This window comes from Condylura cristata, unplaced genomic scaffold (assembly GCF_000260355.1).
Source record: "Condylura cristata isolate star-nosed mole 26May11 unplaced genomic scaffold, ConCri1.0 scaffold00011, whole genome shotgun sequence".
NCBI classification, from domain to species: domain Eukaryota; kingdom Metazoa; phylum Chordata; class Mammalia; order Eulipotyphla; family Talpidae; genus Condylura; species Condylura cristata.
In genome coordinates, this window is record NW_004567112.1 from 37220630 (window position 1) to 37238387 (window position 17758).

General features: G+C 34.5%; 1 protein-coding gene across 5 annotated transcripts in view; it reads left to right on the forward strand.

Moving 5' to 3' along the window:
• MICU1 (mitochondrial calcium uptake 1) overlaps positions 1-17758 on the forward strand; it is a 123565-nt gene that overhangs the window by 80850 nt on the left and 24957 nt on the right. For all 5 annotated transcript variants that reach the window (XM_012723777.1, XM_012723779.1, XM_012723780.1 and 2 more), the window contains 2 exons: positions 8163-8300; positions 16563-16671. In XM_012723777.1, the coding sequence (XP_012579231.1) occupies positions 8163-8300; positions 16563-16671 (247 nt within the window). The remainder of the gene's footprint in view (positions 1-8162; positions 8301-16562; positions 16672-17758) is intronic.

Consider the following 17758-nt stretch of genomic DNA (forward strand, 5'->3'; position numbering starts at 1 on the left):
CAGTTTACTCCCTACATCACTCTTTTATTATAAGGAATATAATTCAAGATCAATCAGTTGGAAGAGATGCTTTGGGCAAAAGGTAGCTCTTCCATGCCCTTTCCCGGTGAGCCACTCTCCCCACGTCGTAACATGTTCATCAAACCAGGATGTCTCTGCAGCCCTTACTTTTCAGCTTTTATGGAGGCTTTATTACTTAGGCATGGTTAATTCATTCTCCTTGGCAATTGAGTGGTTTCTCCCCCCTCCCAATGCATTCATGTTGGCTTCCCTAGCAACCAGCCTCCTCCTTCAGGCACTTTCCATTACTTTCATTAACATTAATACCATTTTAAAAACATGCCCAGACTTTATTTAAAAAAAGACTATGTGAACACTGAACTCATAGAAAATGAATGAACTTTAAATGATTTTTGGGTGCCTTATAGCACAATCATGGTTTAGATTATTCTAATTACTTGCCATGTTGAAGAAACCCATATACTTGTCCATGAAACATTCCTAATGAGAAGGTACCTTATAGTTGAAATGAATTATCTTTGTCTCTCAAGTTAATCTGAGTAATAAAGTGAAAAGGTAGCATGTAAGAACAATCTTAATTTACTTGATGACTTAAAAAAAACTTCAGTGCTGAGAGATTTAACACATAATCTCATTCAGTGATACTCATAAAAAACATAATTGGGAAGTCAGGATAGCTGTTTTGATTGTCAACTTTGAATACAGTTTTCTTTCTATTTTTTACAATTGCCATTAGAAAAGAACTTGACGACTTTCCTCCATTTTCCTATTCTCAGGGGAATTTTTTTTTAAGATTTATTTATTTATATATACAGAACTGGGGTATAGGCCAGAGGTGCAGGGGCAGTGAGAGGATTCCCCACAGAGTGGGGAGCAGAACAGGCAGATGGACGAAGTGCACTGCTGAGGGGAGCAGCAGGCAGGTCAGGAGAGGTATGTGGCGCCATGTGAATCACCTCTGGGACTGGGAATCAAATTCACAATGAAGTGCTGCGTTCTAACCCACTGTACCACCAGGCAGGGCTGGAATTTTATTTTATTTTATTTTATTTTTAATGAAGGAAGGAGAAGGATACTAATGTGGTCTTACCTATTAGGTTACTTTGCTTTTACCTTCCTGTGTTTAGACTCCTCATACCCACTTTCTATATTAATGCTTTGGTGAGCCACGTATTTCTAAGCTTCAGTCTCCTTGCATTTGTTTTGTGCTTATTAGTTAAATTAACCTGAATTTTAATTTCTACATAGTGAGTTCACTCTTTCCTGTTATAAAAATTGGCAGTTTCCAGTGTAATTTCCAGCATATTTTAAAAATACTAACCAATTCCATCCCACCTAATAAGCATGAGCTCTTTACTTATGCAGTTGCTTTCTGAATGGCCAGAAATAAAATGGTAATAAAATTAAGCCAATCAAAAATGGAGCTGTCATTTAAAGATGCGAAATAAACTGAGATTTCAGGTTTGGAACCCCAAAAATAAAGTGTGTTACTAATTTTATAGATACTATCCTCAAGATAGTGTTTTCCAAATAAGCTAGAAGTTTGAAAATGTGCAACTTGATATTTAATTCAGTTACGGGTCCAGGAGTTATAGCCTTAACTGTTTTATTATTACAGTTTTACCATCATCTTTCTCTGTTAATCAGCTTTTCTGAAGCACAGAGCTGTCATAATGGATTTCTTGAACACATCTTTTTTTCCTGAGGCACAGTTAATTTTTTTCATATTTTGCATATGTGACATTGTTCCTGTAAAAAACATCAAGCAATATTTATTTTTAAAAAAGCTGTGTTCTCCCAACTATAAACTAGCATTGCAATTTGTAATTACTTACCTAGTTTTTCTTTTCTTTTTTCAAAAAATCATTAGAAATATGTATACTTACATGATCTTTAAAGCCAGTCTAGTGATGAACTTTTTTTAATACATTAATTTGTGAAGAAATATTGTGCAATATTTCCATGGCTGTAATTATGCCAGTAATACACTTCCATGTAAAGTAATTCTAAAACCTACCAGATAGTGTTGTGATGTTGGCTTTGTTCCATTAGCACTTCAAATTTCAGATTCCTCTTACATAAGTGAAAACAATAGCTACTACACCTATTTCAAAGGTAATTATGAAACTCAAAAAAGAATGAATAGCAAGTATTTTGACCATTATTATCCCTCAACCCGATTTTTTGTGACCAACATGCAGTAACTGCAGGTTTCATCATTTATTTGTACAGCTCCATTTTCCATAAATTTTGCAGATCTCCAGTTTTTTATAGGGAAAGCGTTTATAATCCAGCCTTCCATGTCTTTTGCCTAGTTCCATTTGTGCCTGGCTCCTTCTTTTTCTTCTCATTCACAAGCAAAATGTTCTTGTGAAGAGTAGAAGGGAACAAGAGAATTACTTAGTTGTATTTTTTCTTTGTTTTCTCAATTTTTTATTTGGTATGTCTTTACTATAGAGGACAAAAAAATGTTTTTCTTTTTAAAGAGAGCTGAAATTACAGGAGTAAGTATTATTCCCAAATTAATGTATAGCTAATGTTTATTGTTAACTAGTAATAGCATTTATTAGAGACACCTAATATTTACCAAACATTTAGTATATGCCATATTTAATTGACTCTAAAACACAGATTTTGGTAAGATACAGCATTATTTTATGTATCACAAAGAAGTAAACCATGACAGAATGCTTTCTTTACACTAAAAGTACTTAGTTAATATCTATTAAAATACTTCTTTGGGTCCTTACTGGTGGCACAGTGGGTTAAAGTGCAGCACTATGAAGCTATCCACAGTCATGGCAGCACAAGTTTGATCCCTGGCCACAGAGGTGACCCACATGACATAGCAGACTTCTCCTGTCTCTCCCACTGCTGCCCTCAGCAGTGTATTTCACTAGATCCACCTGTTTTGCTCTCCACTCTGTCTCTGGAGCATCCTCTCAACTCCACACCTCTGGCCTGTATCCCAGCTCTTGTATACATAAATAAAATCTTCAAAAATAAAATAAAATACTCCTTTAGGCTTAGCTTAGATTTTTATTTAAGTCATTTTTGTGTATATGTTTATATATAAGAGATTATAAGCAAAACAAGTTCTTTACATTCAGGTTACAACTCTTCTGAATTTATTTTGACTCAGAATCATGAGCATCTATGTTTTTCCATACTGTATTGTCCTCTGAATCATCAAGAGTATTTTTTAAAGAAATACACTATTACTTGGAATTCCTTCCAAGTCACTGACTTGGAATCTTTGATGTGGTTGTAAAGGCATTGTTGCCATCATAACTGATGCTCTAGCTGATAGCAATTTTAAGAAGCATATTGATTTCAGAGGCACTAAAATGTAAAAAATTATATACACATTAGAAAAGATTAACTCAGGTTGCTTGCTTCATGTGCAATATGTAATTTAACACTCACAATAATTTCCAGAGGAAAGTACTGTTGTTGTTATACCCATTTTACTGATGAGGGAAAGAAGTTTTGGAAAAGATAAGTAGATTTTCTAAGTGTTTGCTTTTGGTAAGTCACCAAGAAAAATCAAACCCAATCCTATATTCTTGCTACTGTAGTGCTAACTTCATTTATATTCCCTAAATAATCAAGACTTCTGATGTGGAAGCAGGAAGAATACCCTAACCCTTTGGAAGACAGAACAGAGCCTAGGTATGGTACTGCATAAAAGATTTTTCAGAGGCTGCCACACTAGAATTTTAGTGAGTAAAGGCCAACAAAAAGACCCTTCAGATGGATATAGATCCTACTGTTTTGACTTCTAATCTAGATGGGTGAATCTCTGCATTTTTATGAAACTATTCTCATTTTCCTAATGGACTAAAGTGAGACTATAATGATTTTTTGTCATCTACTGTGACTTGAATTTTATGAAAAACGATGATATGGTAGTTTTATTATACCAAATGACAGAAGAAGGAAAACTTTACTGATAGATTTTGTGGTTTTCACATGGATAAGTAAATGTACCTGCCATCCTCACCTCATTTATCATTCTAGGATAGTTTCAGATACTGAGTACAAATTATTTTGGCCTACAGAATAATAGCATTGCCTATTTTATCTGCATCCTCCTGTGTGCTTGTTGATTATCTATTTTTATTATTTCCCTTAGTTATGTAAATTGAGAAATTTTGTTTATAACTCATGTGAAGGAGCAAATGGAGCTTCCTTGTAGAGTCCACAGATTTATACCCTTGAAATTTGGGGGGCAACTAGGATTTTTCCCCTAGCTGTTTCATCATTTTTTTTAAAATATATTGCCTTGTTCAAGAAAGGATTTAAGAAATTCTTTAAAATAAATTTAATAAAATAGAGGTAAATCAAAACTTGCTAAAAATGAGAGAAAGAAGAAAAAAGAGATCAAGAGAAAGTCAAGAGTGAGGTTATTATGGAAAATATAAATCATAAGAATCTCCTTATTAGAGTGGCACTATATACTTGACTGTAAGCTTCCAAAGTTAGGATAAAAAAGGAAAAATGGTTCATGGTACCTTAAAGATAAGAATAAATTAACTATTTTGATTGAGACCAGAGAGAAATTTCTTCCTAGATAAACTGTGTGGGTTAGTTGCTTAACTTCTCTGTGCTTGTGTTTTCTTATCTATAAAATAGAATAAATACCTGTAGTAGAATGTTGTAAGGATTTCATACAGTGAAGTTCCTAAGACAGCACCTAGCTGGTAGCAAGCACTCAAATATGTTACTGAATAGCTATAATGAATGACTTTCTCAAAAGTATCCTTACATAAACCCCTGTGATGGGAGTAGATATTAAGGGAGGCGTGGTAAAGTAATCCTCTCCGCAATAGGGAATTCTCTTAATTTTTATTGAGCATCTCCTTTATTCTAGTTTTCTGTCTAGTTATATATGGCCAGTGTAAGGACTTAGCTTCCTGGAAAATGACACCATGGTAATAAAAGTATTAATTGCCTTATTTATTGAATACTGTGTACCAAAGTCTGCTAATTTCTGTGTGTGCGAGTATGTGTTATCTCACTATATACAGCACTTTCAGCTTGTGAATATTGTCTCCATTCTTTTGTAATGTATATTTTGAATCCTTAGAGTCTAATGTCATAACAGTAAATATGTGTTCAAGCCAAAATTCTAATCCAGACCTTGCTAATCTAAAGCCAAAATTCATAGTCTCCTTAATATCTTCCTGTCCTGCAGCCTCCTGGGGAACAGGAAGCCAGCAGCTTGTGTACATTTGAGAAAGTGACAGTGGCTGCAGAAGAGAAAATGGGGCCTCTCAGCTGTCCCACTGGACACAAAAGCAGTGCAAATAGTGGGCAGTATGCAGAGATGCACACATTTTCTGTGGGACAGGATCAAATAGAATGGAACGTCTTAATTGTCATTGATGTAGGACAGTGTTTGGCTAAGTAAAATGCAAGTCAGTCACTTGAATTGTTTCCAGAGATCCCATTAAAAGCTTTCTGCGTTGTGTTAATTTTGTAATGACTTATGTCTTCCCCCATGCCCCTTTGGAAAAAAAAAAAAAAGCCTGTTAGGACAGTGAGGTTTTCATTCACATGGTGATCCATAACATACCCACTGGGTTTTGGAGGCTTCACGCTTCAGCTCTAGTAATGTGTGATATCTAATGATTACCCTTGAAAATTTATCCCCAAAGGAGGTCCTTTAGAAACTACTCTGGAAGCTCCCTAACCTTAGCATAGTTGGTTGTCAGTCAGTAAGCATTGAATGAATTACACTTTAGTTCAAGTCGGTTTCCATTAACATTTTTGTGTTGAGAGTGACAGCTCTCTCTTTCCTCTTCCAGTCATGTTAAAAGACCTCAGAAATAAGGCAGCCAACTGAAGATGGACCAGAGGTGCAAATTACAGTTAGTAGTAAACATTAAAGTGGGTCATCGTGCTCACTTTCATCATTTTTAAGCCCTTCCAGGTTCCACTCACATCAAAATAACAATAATAGAACACATTACCAAAAGTTTTCAAACTTTTCAAAAAATGCTAATTTCAACACTGTAACACTAATTTTAACTGGAACATGGTTACTTTGGGGATCTCCACTGGAAATTGACTTCACAGTCTTTGAAATAACTGAAGAACAAAGGTGGGTTTTAAGGCCCTTTGGAAAACAGAGGAATACAGACCTTTCTTAAGTCCTGAGCTAGTTGCTGCTGCTGCTGCCACCTACATTATGAAAAGAAATTGAATCAATCTTGTAGGATAACACTTAAACCTCATCTAATTGAAATACATGGGATTTCTCTGCATCTATGAAATCTCCAGGATAAGAACAAGCTGAATGCTAAATTATTAAAGACTAGCATGAAGAGCAAGGACCAGTTTTGTTTCACCTCCCACAGACAAACTAGGCATCTCCAACTTTTTCCCCCATTTCACTAAAAATCTGATTGAAACATTGTGGAAGTGTACCCCTTTGCAAAACTTTTATTAGTCTTCCATTTTGTTTCAGGATGGTAAGTTGAACCTTAAATCAGTTTTAAATTGAACCCTGAAAACTTTTGGTGCTGTCAAAAATTAACTCTGTAGAACGTGAAATGTTGAATGGTTGACGTTAAAAAAGAGGCCTTCATTTAAAATTGATAATGCTGATATTGTTGGAAATAGTTTTGCTTCTCACTTAAATATAACTAAGTCCATGACTGCATAAGCTTATCCAAAATAAGTACAGTGCTCTCTTACGGGATACATATGTACTACTACTCAGTGAAATTGAAATATATTTCATTAAATCCACACAGAGCTGAATTTGAATTCCAGCTCTGCCTCATGCAACTTTAAGTTACCTTAGTTTTCTCACCTATAAAATCATACTAATAATATCTATTCCATAGGATTGTTATAGTGATTATATGAACAAACTTATGGGTGAAGTATCTGACCAATAGTACTTGCTAGTTGATGGTTGCTGTTGTTAAAATATAACTCTTAAATGTCACCAGTGAGGAATTAAGTTAAGGTGTATATCTTTTTAGCAAACTAACTTAGGAAATGAAAATTGAAAAAAAAAAATTTTCCTCTTAAATACACACTTATTTTTATTTTATTTCTTAGGAAATTCTTACCCATTAATAGAAGATGAAAGCCCTGAGAATAGAAATGGGATCTTCTTTCCCTTAACCCACAATGACCAACACAAGTGCCAACAACTGTTAGACCTTCAGGAAACATTTATTGTTTTGACCTTATTTAGCAATGTCTCTCATCTATATATACCCCTTATTAAGAACAGAATTATGCCCTGCCATATAGAAATCTGAATTTCCTATTATGTTCCATTAAACCCATAGAGAAATTTTATCTTCAGATCATTTTGTTTTCTAATTGGTTTCTGGGCTAATTTTTAGTCATCTTGTGGATGCATTTGTAAGTATCATTAACACTGCAGCTGGAAATGAAACAGCATTCTTCTCTCCATTTTAAATGTAAATCTCAATTTTCTGGTGTTATTTAGATTAACTAGAGGTCTTTATTCTTAACCTTTCCATCTGTATATTTAAATATATTTAATAATTTTAAAGTATTTTAATGATTTGTGATAACTAAGCTTTTTTCCCAAGTTCTACTGATTTTCTAGAACTTAGTTTACCTTTTGGGGAAAACTTGAAAATGCCATACCCTTTGAAATCCTTAAAGGTTCAAATATATAACAATACTGAGTACATGACTTTATACTAAGTACATATGATATGACTTTACAAATGTATGATTGATCAAATTGATGATAATTCAGTGTTAAGTTTTCTCTTAGTAAAGGGGATATGAATGGTCCAGAACACCTATAATACTACTATTACTCATGAGTTAGAAGAGAGTTTTGACTTTGGCTTGGAACATATGTCTGTTAGAGCAGCACTGTTTTATCCATGTAGAAACTGAGGCCCAGAATAATTGTGTGATTTCCCTGATATCATATATAAGTAGTTAGTAGCAGAGCTCAAATAAAAATTTAGGTCTTCTATTTCTGATTAATTTTTTCAAAGTTTTCTGAAAATTATAGTTTGAAAATACAGCCTTGACCATCAACTATGTTTTGCCATCTAACACAGTTAATTATGCTACATTTCATGTCAAAAACTTTCCATTTGACTGCAAGAACACTTTTTATATTTCCTATCCAGTTTGAACGCCATGACCCTGTGGATGGGAGAATTACTGAACGGCAGTTTGGTGGCATGCTGCTGGCCTACAGTGGAGTGCAGTCCAAAAAGTTGACTGCCATGCAAAAGCAGCTTAAGAAGCACTTCAAAGATGGAAAGGTAGGTATCTTTACCTGTGGAAGAAAAGAAACTATAGGAACAAACAGCTATTACAAAGAGTATATGATGAACTAAGGATTATAACTAATTCATCTCTATAACTAACTCATCTTCTACTTGAGGAAAAAGTCAAAGTCCAGATCACCCCAGGTTTCTTGTTCATGCAATTAATATTAAACCAAGCTGTGAACTGAAAGTGAGGGCAGGCTGGGCTCTGGGAAAAAGTGGTATCTTCACTGAATTCAGTCTAGCCGCTCCCTACAAGGTATTCCTCTAGTTGTAGGGGAGACTCATCATTTGCAGAAAGTGACAGAGGACAGTAGTTCTCTCCCAGAGAGCACTTTGACACTACTACCTGCTACCCAGCTTATCTGTTGGAAATTGTAATTTCAGAAAATTAATTGCAAATGTTCAGGTATATTTTTATTCCTGTGTTGCAAGTGTTTACATTAAGGAATATTCCTTCCTTTAGATCAAATTAATTTTTTAAATACACACGCACACATAATATATCATGTATATATATACATTATACTACACACATATACCATAATACATCTCATATATACATGTTTATATATATATACATTATACGTGTGTGTGTATACATCATTATACATAAATACATTACATCATTATTCATTTTTGTACAATGTTTGATTTCCCCTCTCAGGTGCAGTCCCCATAAAATTCCTACCACCAAAGTCACCCGTGAACCATCACCATAGTCTCTTATGCTCTTCCCACTCTTGTTTTAATCCCCCTTCCTCCCCTTCCCCTGCTGAATGTCTCCAGCTTAGTTTTGTCATTTTTTCCTAAGTCAGACTTATTTTTGAAGTTTGGTTCAGACACTGATTTGACCTTAATTATCATGCTAGGCTAACTCATGAATATTGTAAATTTATATTTAAAAACAAATTGAGTATAGGAGACATTCTCTATTCCTTGAAGCAATATTTTTGCATTGGCAGGAGTTAATTTATAATTTGAAGAAATGCTAAAGTGAAAGGACAAATTTTGTCAGATGATAAAAATCTGGAGAGCTAAATTACTTCTTGCCCAGAATTTCTAACCTGTTTTAGCAAGGAGATTGAGATTGATTGTCCTCTCATGTTGATTAAATAGTTTGTGAACATAGCAATTAACTAAAATGAGAGTTAATCAAGGGCCTTTCCTCCTAAGGTGGTCAGTCCATCTCTCTAGTACCATTTCTCATTAAAGGGAGATCACCAACTGCTTTTTGATTGCTTCTTTTATTCCACTTTGGATTTATTAAATGAAAACATGAGTTTACATTTCACCCATGTTAATCATTTCTATGTAGGGTTCTGTCAAGATATCAAACCAGACCTAAAAGACTGAAGATCCGGCCTAGTGAAGGCATTAAACAAATATTTCCATATTACTTAATGTTCAGGCAGTGCTTCATAGCCATTTTTCTTCTTTTGTCTTTCAACAGCTTGTTAGATCTTATTTTGCCTTTTAGAATATAGAATCTGACAGAAAGAGAAATTAGTAATGCACCCAGTCTGGACTACAAGGCTTCCTATTCCAGATTTTGCCCTTTCCATAATAAAGTGCTATTTCATTTAACTATCCACTTCCTCTAAAGAAGTTTTTCTCAATCTGGGTCACTCAATAGGATCACCTGGGGACTTTTTTTTATATATATATAATAGTTTATTTTTACATAATTTTGTGCATTTTTCCATCTCAGTTGTAATCCCTTTGGGCTTCCCATCGCCAAATCACCCATGTGCCATCACCATAGTCCAGTGCATTTCCCTCCCCGACTTGGGGACTTTCTAAGGACTGTGATTTTTTTAGAGGTCCCTTCAAATTAAATCAGAAACCCACTGGGTAGATCCAGGTATCATTGTTTCTTTAAAAGCTCCCCAGGTAATTCTAATGTGCAGTTAAACTGGTTAGCCACTGTTCTGGATGGACCATGTTCCATCAGTGTCCCTAGCTATTTTGTTTCTTAGTAATAATAGCTTGAGGAATCGGGGAACCTGCCATGCCTAGAAAAATTATCCATGATGTGAATAACTGCCATATTTATTATTGGTAAAGTCAGTTTTCTTTCTTTTTTAAATGGGGAACATGTTTATTTTGGCTTTATTTTAAACATCCCTAGCCTCTACCATATTTTCTCCATCCTCCCCCAATGTCTTTTCTCCTCTGAATTATTCTAAATCAAATCTGACTCTGATTTAAAATTTTACTTTTCATTCATCAAATGGTAGTTCTCTAAGAGAAACAATTTCCTGACACATCTCAAATGTAATTCACAGTGGTAATGCTCTATGATAGAATACAGAAACTGCTAATTTTAATAATTTAACAAGTCCATGTAAGGATGAAGTGAAAATTACAGTTCTGTTCAGTAATAGACAATGCTATGTACAAGACTAAACTAAGAAAAATAAAAGATAAAAACCTCATTACCTAGCTTCAAGAAATACATAGTCTGTAGTAGTCTAGTTTAAAAAAAAAAAAAAAAGTATACCATGAACTATATAATTTCCTGTTCATATTCAGTATTTATTGAATACCCACTATGTGCCAAGCACTCTTGCAAATGTTGGAAATACAGTAAGCATGGTCTCTGCCCTAACTTAATATTCCTAGTAGAAGGAGATATGTATTAAATAAATAACTATAATGTAAGACAAGTCTCTCAACTCTGTATGAGACCTGTAGGAACGGAGACTAGAAGGGTAAAGGAACAATTGCATTGTACTCTCTATTTTGCACCATATTCATGTATTACCAAGTGTAAAAATAATTAAAACTTCTAAAACACTAAACAGGAGCTTGAGCAGATAATAGATAAGATTAGTGAGAAGCATAGCATATAAGGAAGGACAGAGACTTTTATTTTTTCAGTGGGTCTTACAGAGAATTTGAGCAATAGATTCCTGAGAGATGGATTTGCTGTGGCTGATTAAAAAACAAGCCAGGGACTCATTCATTACAGTGTCTTTGCACTCATCCGTGGCCTGCCAGCACTAGATATCTGATTTCACAGCTGACTCCAGAGGAAGCTAAATTTTCTTTTCCCTTTTCTGATCTACTCCAACTGCTTTTTATTTTTAACAGATTTATTGAGGTAAAATTTATATAACACAAACTCTCCCATTCTAAGTGTACAATTCAATGATACTGAGTAAATTTATAGTTGTGTGATCATCACTTCAGTTTTACAATATTTTCATCACCCCAAAAAATTCCTCATTCTAGTTTGCAGCCAACTCCCATTTCTACCCTAACCCCAGACAACCATAAATCTGTCTCTGTAGATTTTCCTTTCCAGACATTACATATAAATGCAATAATATGATAATGTTTTATGTCTGATTTTTTATTTTTACTTGTAGCATATGTTGTTGCTTACTAATATTTATGTTGAGGGTGTATTGCTGTTTATTGATGAATAATAAATAGTATTCCATTGTATGGATATACTACGTTTGTTTACCCAATTCACCAGTTGATAAACATTTAAATTGTTTCCAATTTTTTGGTTGTTATCAATAATATTGCAGTGAATATTTGCACACAAGTCTTTATGTGGACCTGTGTTTTCATCCCTCCTGAGATTCCTGCCAAACCTTTTCCATAGTGTAGGTAAGCACAGTAAGAATGAAACATACATTTCCACAGCAGTGTATGAGATTTCCATTTTCTCCACATCTTCATCATTTGTTGTCATCTTTCTTATTTATTACATTTATTTTAATAGTTGTGTAGTGGTATCTCATGAATTTAGTTTGCTTTTTCCTAATGACTGATGATCCTGAACATCATTCATATGCTTATTAGCCATTCATGTACCGTGTTGGTAAAATGTCTGTTTAAAATTTTTTTAATTTTTAAAAACTTTGTAAGCCTGAAAGAAAAATATTGAATGGCTTCATTCATAACAGGAGTGTAAGGGATAGAGGGGATAAAAGAGAGAAGCAAATGTAATAAAGTGAAAATGAGAACAACGAACTGTAAACCAGAGACATGGTATGGAGTGGAAAGGGAATGGGATAAACATTGGGGTGGGAAGAGGGCACAGGACTACAGTGATGGCACACGGGTAGGAAGCCCACAGGGACTACAATTGAGATGGAAAAATGTACAAAATGAACAATGATGTGAAAAAATAAATAAGAAAAAGAATTTTTAATTTTAAACCCTTTACTAAAGGTGTGATTTTTATTATTTTCTTAGTCTCTGATCTGCCTGTTTTCTCAGTATCTTGAAGCAGTAAAGTTTTCAATTTTGTTAAGATTAATCAGAAATTGTCTTTTATAAATAGTACATTTTGTGTTTTACCTAAGAGTCGTTGCTTCTCTCACAGTAAGGAAGATTTTCTGTTTTTTTCCCTAAACATTATAGCATTTGCTTTTTAATTGGAAAGACAATTCTGTTTCCTTATTTAACAAATTCTTAATATTAAATTCATTTTTTATAAAGATTTATTTATTTATTCATACAGAACTGGGGTACAGGCCAAAGATGCGGAGTGTGAGAGAGTTTACCAGGAACAGAGTGGGGAGCAGAACAGGAAGATGGACGAAGTACACTGCTGAAGAGAGCAGCGGGCAGGTCAGGAGAGGTCTGCCAGCCATGTGGATCTCCTCCGGGGCAGGCGGGGATTGAACTCATGAGGAATTGGCTTAAGCTTCTTAGTGCAGTGCTTTAACCCGCTGCACCACCAGGGAGAGCCTATTAAATTCATTTTTAAGAACATGAAGTGATTATACTGTCCACAAAGTATTACTAATTTTATCTTCTTTTTTAGTTAGCTGGAACCTAGTTTTATGTAAGCCCATCGTTCCAAAGGTAAATTGATAACCAATTTGTTGCACAGTTGGTTGCAGAATAAAAGAACTCCTTTCTGCAATATCTCTATTTGTGTCAATTCCAAGACCAAGAGAAGGATATTTCCTTTTGACTCCTGCCTTGCAGAACAAGTAACCTGTAAACAGATTGTGCAAAGGTTCTAGTTTCTAATCTGAACAGTTTAACTTGCAACAAGTATGTCCTTCTTTCCACTCTCCCTTTTACCAGCACAAACCTCATGTTAAATCTTCATCTAGCTTTCTTCTAATTATAACCTTCTGAATTTTTTAACAAGGGTAGTTACCAAGAAATAAGAATACTGTAGCTGACTTCTTTCAAGAACGCCTGTCTAAATTAGAAAGCTCTGTAATAGCAAGGCTCAAATCCAATGCAGTTTTATTCCCTCACTGTTTTGGCATAGTGCCGAATGGTTTAATAAATATTTTTTATTTTGTCTATGTAGTAAAAGCAAAGTGTTTATAATTTGATTTAATAATGACATAATATGACTTTTATTTCACTGTTTTTCTAAATGATAGAATGAATAGCTCCATTCAAATTCTTGTGTCTCTCTGCGCTCAAATAATTTCTAGCACACTAGTCTTGAACTTGTAACGTTTAATGTTCCATGGTAAGTTAACAAACATTAGAGATTGTTTATCAGAGTAGGAACATTTCCTCTGCCATGTCCTTTCTATTTTATGAAATTTACAATAACATTTTAGTCTTTTAAAACCCTTTGAATAACTCAGATCTCTGTGCTTTCCTTTGCCTATTGAAATCCAGACCTTAAAAACAATGTAAATAACATTTCACATTTCTTTTTTTAATTGTGATTTAAAAATATATAACAAATTTTACCAACTTACCCATTTTTAAGTATATTGTTCAGTGGTATTCATAGTGTTGTATAACCATTATCTCCATCCTTCTCCAGAACTTTTTTCATCTTCCAAAAATAAAATTCTGTATCCATTAAACAGTAATTTCCCATTCTCCCCTTCCTCCTGCACCATCATTCTTTCTGTCTCTATGAATTTATTCTAGATACTTCACATAAATACTATATTGTCCTTTTGTTATTGACTTTCACTTGGTATGAGGTCATCAAGGTTTAGTCATATTGTACTTTGTGTCAAAATCCCTTGCCTTTCAAAGGCCTAATAATATTCCGTTCTCTATATATACTTCATTTTGTTATCTATTCATCTGAAACAAACCCACTTGAGTTGTTTCCAGCTTTGCATGTTCTTCTGATAGAAGGGAAGGGAAAATGATATATATATCCATCTACAAGCAGGTGACATTGTAGAACCTGTTCTTCTGCCCCAGTGGGATTCTTCTCTTAAGGTTGATTCTACCCTAGTACTTACATTAAATGGCATTCCGAAGTATCTTAGAAAGAATGAATGTCACTTCTGGATCCCCTAAAGCAAGATCAAGAGGATGACCTCAAGTCAGAGAAAGATATTTAATAAGCACTTCTAGTTCACTGCCTAAAATTACAGAATTTGGTACATAGTAATTACTACATAAGTGTTTCAATGAATGCTTATAGATGCACCACTCTATATAGTTGCCCAAAACTGGAAGCAACCCAAGTAGAAGGAATAATAAACTATGGTATATTCACACAATGGAATATGTATATGTATATGTACATGTATATATAAAACAATAAAAATGAGTGACCTAAGACATTCATACATTAAAATGTGAACAAATCTTAAAAGAAACTACATATAATCAAATATATGTTTATATTTGTGTTCAAAAAACAGTCATAATTAAGTTACTGTTTGTGTTGAGATATATAAGAAGAAAGTAATGCTGTTTTTTTCAAGGCAAGGAACTGAATCCCCTAAAATTTTAAAATAGTGATTACTACTGGAGAGAAGGAGAGATTGTGATTGGGAAGGACCATGTTGCCGAAGGAAGGAAGGCTTCAGATAATAGTCTGTTTCTTGATCTGAATAGGGACCATACGGGCGTTGTTTTACAGCAGTTTGTTAAATTGTATTTATATTTCTTTACCTTTTTGTATGGGTATCATTTTCTACAATAAGATTTTTTAAGTTATATGATTCCATGGTAGGAGAAAGAATTATAAAATATCTTGTGACAAAATCATACATATTTTAGCTCTTAGGTTAATTGATGAGAAAGATAATTTTGACCCAGTTTAAAGAGGACCAGAAAGAAATTATAGATCGTCTGTAATAAGTCTTGAGTTCTGGGGATTGCTGGGCAGTGTAGTTTAGGGAAAATATCAATCAAAGGTGGAGTAGAAATAAGTAGAAGCCATGCAATATCTACAATCTATTAAGAACTTAATGCTTCATGAAGAGTCATCTCCCCAGTATTACTCACATCTTAGAAATTGTACTCCTTTCTCTCAAGTCATGATATATGGTCTTAGAAATTGTACTCCTTTCTCTCAAGTCATGATATATGGAGCGTAGGTAATAGACAAAACTTTCTCCCTATAAGTGAAATTTCCTGTAGTCCCTAATTAACAACTACTTTCTCTAAAGCCATAATAGAAAGTGAACTAGACAGCAGCAATTCTTTGACCAGCTTTTGAAAATATTAATTCTTCATTCACAGAATTTCATCAGATTCCACTTATGTTGCAAATTGCTTTGTTACTAGCTTTTAAATTAAAATAATGAATAGCTGCTGTGAAGTTCTGAAACTTTCCCCCTATATCTGTATATTACTGCTTTGGTGATTCTTTAGTTACATAAACCTTAAAAAAAAAAAAAAGTTTGTCTTTGAGTAGATTACTAAGATGGAATTCCTGACTCTAGTCTTACTTGTTTAGTTGTATAATAGATCAATAGCTATAGGTCATTTTGGAAATGTCACAGTAGATATTTCAACTAATTAAAGAGCACAGTTAGAAATATTTTTATTAAATATATCCATGTCAGGACCCTCCTTGGTGATACAGCGGGTTAAAGAACAGAACAAAGAAGCTTAAGCCACTTCCGCATGAGTTCGATCCCTGCCTGCCCCAGAGGTGACCCACATGGTGACGCAGACCTCTCCTGACCCGCCCACTGCTCCCCCAAGCAGTGTACTTCGTCGAGCTGCCTGTTCTGCACCCCACTCTGTCTCCAGTGAATCCTCTCACCATCCCCATCTCTGGCTGTATGAATGAATAAATAAATCTTAAAAAAAAAAAAAAAAGATATCCATGTCAAATTTTACACATGAAGGGAAACACTTAGCCAACTTACCTTTCTCAGGGAAACCCTGTTACAGATAATTTTGAGGTTCCTTAATTAATTGATTCAGTCTCTGTTCTAGACAAAGTATAAATATCTTGTTTATACACATAAATAACTGCCTAGTTTTCTGAATTTTGTGCTGCTTTTTATCACAGGTTCCTACTTTACCTTGCTATTATTGCTCTCCTTTTAGGGTCTGACATTTCAGGAGGTGGAGAACTTCTTTACTTTCCTAAAGAATATTAATGATGTGGACACTGCATTGAGCTTCTATCATATGGCTGGGGCATCTCTTGATAAAGGTAATGAAAGCCAAAGGTTTTTTCTTGAAGGTATAAACTTTGAATCTGTAACCTATTAAGTGACTACGCCTCCTTAACAGTGTGTTCTTCTTGACACTGTTTTTCAATTTGTTTTGCTTTGTTGACACTGTATGAGCTTTCACATTTCACTCTCAGAGGCCAAGCTCTAGCAGGTGTACTTTCTTGTGATAAAGCTCAAAGAAACTCATTCCTAATGATTTGTCCATGAGAAATGAAAATACATGTCCCCAAAGACAAACACAAGAATCTTCAGGCTTTACTAACGTTAGCCAATAAATGGAAACAGCTAGTGTCCCACAGAAAAATGGATAAATTGTGGAGCATTACTATAATAAATTGCTACTCAAAAAAAGGAACTAACTGCTGACACATGCAACAAATGAATGGTCTCAAAGACAAGCTGAGAGAAACTTTAAAAGGAGTTTACACTATATAATTCATGTTAAATTCTAGCAAAAACAAAAGTGTGGTGAAAAAAATACCTGAATTAAGGTTGCCTCTTTTTGAGTAGGCAGATACTGACTGTGAATGAGAGAAGAAAGAAAACAAATATTGAACTTTAGGATATAGTCTTGCTAAAGTATTTAGGGCAAAGTGCACTGTGTCTGCACCTTTGAATGCATCAAAAAATAAAAGATTGATAAATAGAAGGATGAATATATGCATAAACTATCAGGCAAAAGTTAGTTGAGCTAGATATATGAATTTTAAAAATAACTTTCCAATATGTCAGTTTGAAAATTGTCATAATTAAACGTGGTAAGGGGGAATAGTGTTTTAAACTGCTCTGCTCTCACACGTTGCCTGTACAATCCAGAGCTGAATTTGTATGGAGCAAGTTAATAAGGGTTGGTATTTTAAAGTCAAGATTTTATCTTTTAAAAAAACTTTAATAGGCCCTCCCTGGTGGCGCAGCGGGTTAAAACACAGCACTGAGAATCTAAAGCCGCTTCCACATGAGTTCGAGCCCCCGCCTGCCCGGAGGTGACCACATGGCGTGGTAGACCTCTCCTGACCCGCCCGCTGCTCCCCTCAGCAGTGTACTTCGTCGATCTGCCTGTTCTGC